Here is a 7,483-nt window from a genome sequence, read left to right as displayed (position 1 = left end):
GAGGTCTAAGTGGGTACAAAAGGACTTACCCATTAAAAAATAAGCTAGAAATCTGGGTGTATGGTGGCACACATCTGTAATCCCAGTGACTTGGGAGGGCTGAAGCAGAAAGATTGCAAATTCAAGGCCAACCTCAGCAACTTTGTGAGAACTTGTCTCAAAATAAAAACAAAAAGGGTGGGGGATGTAGCTCACTGGTAAAGTGTCCATGGGTTCAATTCCCAGCACCTCCTACTGGGGAAAAAAAAAGATAAAGTAGACCACACTTAATGCCAATCGTGAATAAATTACATTTTGAGAGTTAATGTAGAAAATTAAGAAGCTTACCTACCAGACCAGAGTATCTGGGTAAGTACTTTATACATGGCTGCTGCTTTGTGATCTTTATATCCTTGGGCTAGCTATTAGGCTCCAGATGTCATTCAGACTGAAGGGCAGTCAACCTGGGGAGGACTCAGACTTCTGGCCAGCCTCAAGGAACTAGTATATCAGTGTAAGTTGAATCCCAATATGTTCCAGTGCCTACCACTGACTGACATGGAGTTAATGACTTCAATATATATGTTGACTAACAGATTAAATAGATGATGTAGTCGGAGGGGGGAATTTTTGGTTCTCTGTGTTTTATGTTCCTCTGGGAAAGGCAACCTACTCAGGGCCTTCCTACTCCACACTAAAGCTTGGAAGAGCTCCTAAATCAGGAATGTTTTAACCCACTTTTAAGCATCCTCCATGTCTAGCAAGCCCACATCCCATCCAAGCTCTTGATACATGTAGGCCAACAGCTACATATTACCAGAGCTAGTTGTAGAACATATAAGGCTGGTCCCTGGGAGTTGTGAATAAAGGGCAAGGGCCCCAGAGTATTTCACTCAAATGAGACCATCCACCTGAACACCCACCAGGAACCCCCAGATCATAAACCAGCAGCAGGAGACAGAACACTTGGAACCAGTTTTTATGCTCAGAAATCTCAGTTGTGAGGCCCTTAACACGTTCTGGGCCCAGGGCTGAAAGACATGAGGGCCGTGGTGATGCAGACCAAGAGCAGCTCTGTCCTCTATTCTGAAGAGTCTGTGATCAGGAGAAGCATGTGAAGGAAGTGATCACTGCTCAATCGTAAAACAGGCTTAAGTAAGCAACTCGGTTCCGATGCTTTCTAAATTCTTTGTCTGTGGACAGCTGCAATGAAAGACAATGTTCTAATGAGAATCCTCTGCCTTCCTGTGTGTGTGTGGCACTGGGGATTGAACACAGGACCTTGCATGCAAAATTGAAGCATACATTCTAGCTGTGTGGCCCAGGTAAACCCCAGTTTCTAGTAATCCAGCCTTAGTCATTTTCTCAACATTTGTGCACATCTACATTTATCATCTCACTATGATAAAAAAAAAAAGTTGCTTGGCTTCTTGAAGACACAGATTATATGTCTAATTCTTGAATGTTACCTATATGTCTTAGCACAATTGTATTAATATGTTATATTAATTATTAATGTTACCTATATGCCTTAGCACAATTATATGAATTCCGCAAATATAAATATTTGCGGAATTAATCCTAAATTCCACTAGGAAAGAAGGGTACTTCAAGAAGTATGATAGCTAGCATGGACGGAAGCATATGTTATCTTTACTATGTTAAATGCTTTTATACATTCTCTCCATTATTAATCTTTACAACCATATCAGATCAACTCTGTTATTATTTCATTTTAAAGGTAAGAAAACAGATGCTTAGAAAAGTTCAAGGACTTGCCTAAGATCACATAGCAAGTCTACACAGGAGCTGGTATTTGAACTCAGGCAGTATTATCCCCAGAGTCTGTGCTCTTAACCAGAGTGCTCTATAACCCTCCAATCATTTAACACTCAACTTTATGTAAGAAAGAGCACTGCATTAGGAGTCAAAGGTCTGGATTCCAGTTGTAGAACCTGTATGAATCAATCTTCCTGGGTTCCAGTATCATCCATTGTCTTAAAGGGATATTTAACCTACTCCAAAAGATGACTTGATGAACAAATAAGAAAACATGACTTTAAGTCAGTCCTATACACTGTTAAAAATGTATTGAAACTATGTAACTCTCTCAAAAGGATCCTCATATTTCTATGCACACAAAATTGTGCATATAATTTCAGGGACCATGAACTTCATTTACAAGCTTCTGGTTATTAACCCTTGATATATATGAACATATTGGATAGAGTGATCTACAGAAATCCAATCTTATTACCTCAGCTTTTAGAGTTCTTTTCTGTAGACTTGGAACCTGAGCCCAATCTGGAGATCCAAATTTCATTGGCCAAGTAATTTTTGGGAATGGCTTTTTCTCTGGATTGTATGTACCAGGCCTAGAAATAAAAAAAATACAAACATCATGTCTAATGAGTCAGTGGCATAGGACAAACTCCACTAGTAGGTAGCATGGCCATCGCTGAAGTAGGTTTAACCTCTTGGGACAAGGCAATAGAATGATTAAGTTTTTAATGCTGGGCAAGCGTGGGGTTCTTTTGCTTGTTAATGAATTTCTTATTAGCTAAGGTAAAGACTGCTTTTAAAAAATATTTGTATAATTCAGTGTTCTGAGCTGGGCACCAGAAGATCTCTAAAGAGGTGTTGATAGAAGAGATCCTTGATAATGGTAAATTAGTTCTTTGATTTGAAGTTGGTGGTTAAAAATGCTGAAACAATCAATCTGCAATCTAGGGACATCAAAGCGGAACCAATTAAATTTCTTGGCCATGGATTATTTAGAATTGCCTTTGTTCCTCAAACTTGTGTCTTTTGAAAACTACACTGAGATTTCTTCTCGCTCTAGTCAGAATGGCAATTATCAAGAATACAAGTAATAATAAATATTGGCGAGGATGTCGGGGGAAAGGTACACTCATACATTGCTGGTGGCACTGAATGTTGGAAAGCAGTATGGAGATTTCTCAGAAAACTTGTAATGGAACCACTATTTGACCCAGTTACCCAATCATGGCATATACCTCGAAGACTTAAAATCAGCATATTATAGTGACATGGCCACATCAATGTTTATAGCAGCTCACTTCACAATAGCTAAGCTATGGAGCCAACCTAGATGCCCTTCACCACATGAATGGATAAAGAAAATCTGGTATATATACATATGTAATATGTCTCAGCCATCAGGAAGAATGAACTTTTGTAACTCCATATCATGTACAACCACAAGAATGGGAAGTTATGCTCCATGTATCTATGATATGTCAAAATATATTCTACAGTTATGTATAACTGAAAAGAACAAATACAAAATTTAAAAAAAATTATCTTCGGGTGTTAATTCTACTGTAGTGGACATGGGGGTCAAGATTCAACACTTCAACTTTCTTAACACAAACTTGAAAAAGTTACTTTCACTGTATGATCTTTGGACTTCTCATCAGTAAAAGAAAGACCCTGACCCTTTGCTGTGCAATTTCATACATTCCCAGTCGTTTCCGAACACATTAAGAATAAGCCCCTTGACCCCCAAAGTCCTCTCTACTCTACCTGCCCCTCCCTCTCTTCCTTCTTGCTCACTGCCCTCTAGCCATAGGAGCCTTATTCTTCTTTCCCTCACACCAAGTTCTTCCCAATTTACAGCCTTTGCACTTCCGACCTCTTCTGCCTGGAGTGCTCTGTCTCCAGATCTTCCCAGGGCTGGCTCAATCTTGTCACTCAAAAATCAGATCAAGTGGATGTGCTCAGAGCATCCTTTCTTAACCACCCACTGCCTTCACATCATGGTCCTGTTTAAAGTTTCTCATAGCACCTTTCCCGGTCACTGTACTTTTTGGTTTGTCCACAACAGCCCCAGCTCATGGTTGCTTCCCTTTCACTCTCAGAAGTGTCACAGTTGGACAGATAAATTACATGGTCACCGTCTTTACTACTACTGGTATTTCCTTGTGTATTTACTTCTCATCTATTTGGACTCTAGACTCCAAGCTCAGAACCTCATGAGGTGGGTTTACTGCAAGAACTTTGCAACCTACTAAGTACAAACTACAAAGTAGCCAGGTGTCATGGCACAGATCTGTCCTATCAGGGACTCAGGAGGCTGAGGCAGGAGGACTGTGAGTCTGGGGTCAGCCTAGGTGACTTAGTGAGATTCTGTCTCAAAATAAAAATGTAAATGGGGCTGGAGATGTGGCTCAGAGATTCATTCTCCAGTACTGGGAAAACAAAACAAACAAAAATAAACAAACAAACCCAAACTATTTGGCATCTTGATAAATACTGACTGGATGAATAACTGTGATTTTGCAATTACACAAGGCCAGAGACCTGGGAGATAACAGGATTAAATCTTTAAAGATGGGTGGTTTCTTATTGAGTGGGATGGTTTTGTTATAATCACTGATTTATGGACTTCTTTTCCTATTGCTTACTGATGAACTATACTAGAGAAAAGAGGAGACATACCCAGGGAAATTGTCTTTTGTATAGCTCTGAAATCGAGGCATCAAGGCATTAAATGGAACAAAACTTTGCTTTGTTTTTTCCTTCCAATTTTCTACTCTCTGGTACTTGCCTGGGTGAAGTGTCAATTCCTATTACCAAGAAAAAAATTCAATGTGTTAAAGGGAGACATACCTACACAGAAATGCTTGCAGTTCAAAAAACCTCAACTGTCCTTTTCCTATTTATACATCAGCTATGGTTCAGCCATTTCAAGATATACAAATAGGCTTATGTGGATAGAAAACCAAGCTATAGATGTGAGTCAGTCATGCTGGATGTATAAACCTAGGATGAGCAGAGGACCAAGACAACTTTTGCAGTCACTATGCCCCTGGTCCCACTGAGAAATTTTGAGAGCCAGTATCCCTTGAGTTTCCATGAAAGTAAACATCCAATCATAGTTTTGGATCCTTGATCCAAGGATGTAGCTCAGTGGTGGTGTACTTGCCTAGTAAGTCCCTGGGTCCCATCCCTACCCACTTCATGAGAGAAAGAGAGGTGGGGGGCAGAGGGAGGGAGAGAGTGAGAGAAAGAGATTAGGATCCTTTACTAAAGATTAGACTTAAAATGCAATCTCACAAAAGGATAGAAAAGTTAGAACCTGTTTTTTTAACTGACAGGATAATATGATGTACATAAATACATTTTCCAGTATTTTGACCTCATGCATCTCAGCACTAAAATCCTTTGTTAGGACTATTTTTCTCAGTGAACTGTTTTTGCTCTTCCCAATATACACACACTTCTGCAAAGCTAATGCCCAAACATTTCATGCAGTCACATGGATCATCATAAAATCCCAGCATTTTACCTTGTTGACTGGCTTAAACCTCATAGCTGTTCTGGCTCCAAGAGTATATCCTTTTGTACTGGTTGGAATCTTGGTTAAGTTGTATGCCAAGCCATAGGACTTCAAGTAGTAACATATGAATAAAAAGAGAGAAGGAGTAAAGAAAAACATCAATACCACAGTGAACAGCCTTCATCTGAACTACTCTGTAAGACATTGCTCTTTCTCTCTTGACTCCTTCAAGGTCAATACCACACAATAATCACATAAATAATACATGTAATTTTGCAAGGGGTTGTGTCATAGTTTAGATGTGAGATGTCCCCCAAAAGCTCATTTATGAGACAATGCAAGAAAGTAGAGAGGTGAAATGATTTTGTTCCAACATCCTTGAGCTGATTAATCAGCGCTTAAATTCCCCTCCCCAGCATAGAGATTAACTTGTGATAACTCTAGGCAGATAGGGTGTGCCTAGAGGAAGTGGGTGCCTGGGGTGTGCTTTGGGATTTATGTTATGTTCTTATGAGCAGAGCTTTCTCTCTGCTTCCTGACCCTCATGTTCTGAGCTGCTTTCTTGCACCAGATGTTCTGCCTCCCCTCAGGCCCCAAGGAATGAAGCTGGCCATCTATGGACTGAGACCTCTGAACCATGACCCCTGAAATAAACTTTTCCTCCTTAAAATTGTTCTTATCAGGTCTTTTGGTAGCAGCAAGGCAAAAGCTGATTAAAAGAGGGATGTGGTTGGACAGGTAGAATAAATGACATCTTTGTGCATTCTAATAAATTCCATCCTCTGAATCTCATAGGTCTGAACTTGTTCCAGTTGCACCTGGCAGCCTGAAGGTAGGGCCAGTGGGAAGGAACTGGCCTTGTCTCAGAGCCTTTGAGGTGGGGATGGAGTGGGACCATATGGAGACAAGGCTTGCTTGCCTTGGGTGGAAACATGGTCCTTTACTCTCTGTATTGGCTGGGACAGCTAGTTGCCCACTGAGCACTTTCTCATGCTCTGACCCAGAAGATCACAAAGCCTAGCGTTTGTTTTCCAGGGGACTTGGGTCTCCCTTCCACATCCAGAAAACAGATCCTTGTAAGGGAACGTGAATACTCACATCTGTCATGTAACTTCCAGGCCCTGTGTGAGGAAATCCCCTAAGAGGGAGAAAGTTGTTCCCCATCCGGTTTGGGGGATAGAAGTGAGGAAAGAGCCTCCTGGGTTGGCATGATCCAAAGGAGTAGTTACTCGGCATCCCTGAAAATCAAGAAAGAACAAACTCCAGGTTAGGGAAGGCACCGGGTCTCTGCAAGCTGTTGGAGGAGATGAGAGTCCAGACAGAACAGAGGCCTGAACCCCAAGGAGTTCTCACAAAAAAAAAACAGACCAAACTCCGCCTAGGGGCCAACTGCACTTCTCTCCCCTCCAGCCTTCCCAGCCTCACCAGCCTTTTCCTTCCCTGTGCTCTGGACTCCTCTGCATGCCTCCTCACCAGCTCTGCTGGAGCACATCTCCCACAGCTCCTGTAGCTCTGTGTACTGTGTAGTCAAGGGAACAGAGGCTCTTGCCTGGCCCCAGCTGGGGAGGTTGGGAGGAGGTGCAGATCCTGGCTGCCAGCAAGTGGCAGTGCTGAGCAGGAGGTGAGAGTCCTCACCTCTGGGCAGAGAACCCAGAGGGCAGTGAGTTCAGCAGCTGGGCCAGGGGTAGATGGTCTGTTAGACGCCCAGCTGGAGGGGCTGAGTGGGCAAGGGGGGGGTGGCAAAGGGTTTGGAAACCGCCAGGAGGATTGCACTGCTGAAGAGGTAGAGAGGGGGTTCAGTACCCCAAGTCTGAACTTCAAGGATGGAAGGAAGTTCAAGGTTGGGGTAGGAGGGTGGGCAGGGGAGTGCCAGGGGCGTTGAGCTGAGATCTAGTTCCTTGCCAGGTCCCTCTTAGGCCCTTTTACCTATTTTCAGCCCCTTCCAATTAGGTTGCTCCTCCTACCTTCCTGGGGTGGGAGGAGAAGGAGGTTGGGGATCCTGTGAAGTGAGGTGGGGTGGAGAAGATGGAGACCAGCATGAGTCTTTTTTTTAAAGATTGGTGGCTCTGAGTGGAACAGTTAGAGTGCAGTGGAATCATACAAATGCTTAATATTTTTTTAAAAAAATCCTGGGCAGTCCTTTAATTTGAAACCCCCTTTTGCTTATCTCTATTACCTTTTTGTAGGGATACTGAAAGGATT

General features: G+C 42.3%; 1 protein-coding gene across 3 annotated transcripts; it reads right to left on the bottom strand.

Moving 5' to 3' along the window:
* Nucleotides 1-942: 942 nt before the first annotated feature.
* LOC124080965 (protein pitchfork-like) lies at nt 943-6,932 on the bottom strand. 3 transcript variants are annotated; one of them, XM_046427056.2, is made up of 6 exons: nt 6,707-6,932; nt 6,380-6,519; nt 5,291-5,389; nt 4,441-4,568; nt 2,237-2,354; nt 943-1,182 (listed from the first exon to the last, which is right to left on the bottom strand). In XM_046427056.2, exons 1-6 carry the CDS (start codon nt 6,771-6,773, stop codon nt 1,114-1,116), a joined length of 621 nt encoding a protein of 206 aa, XP_046283012.1. In that variant the 5' UTR covers nt 6,774-6,932; the 3' UTR covers nt 943-1,113. The 3 variants fall into 3 exon arrangements, with proteins under 3 accessions (XP_046283012.1, XP_046283011.1, XP_046283010.1); XM_046427055.2 differs by having other exon boundaries at nt 6,755-6,884; XM_046427054.2 differs by having other exon boundaries at nt 6,711-6,810.
* Between the last annotated feature and the right edge of the window lie 551 nt (nt 6,933-7,483).

This window comes from Marmota monax, unplaced genomic scaffold (assembly GCF_021218885.2).
Source record: "Marmota monax isolate L192 unplaced genomic scaffold, Marmota_monax_Labrador192_F-V1.1 WCK01_AAM20220418_F8-fsc01635, whole genome shotgun sequence".
Classification (NCBI taxonomy): domain Eukaryota; kingdom Metazoa; phylum Chordata; class Mammalia; order Rodentia; family Sciuridae; genus Marmota; species Marmota monax.
Note: the sequence above shows the minus strand (reverse complement) of the source record. Positions and strands in the feature narration are given on the sequence as shown.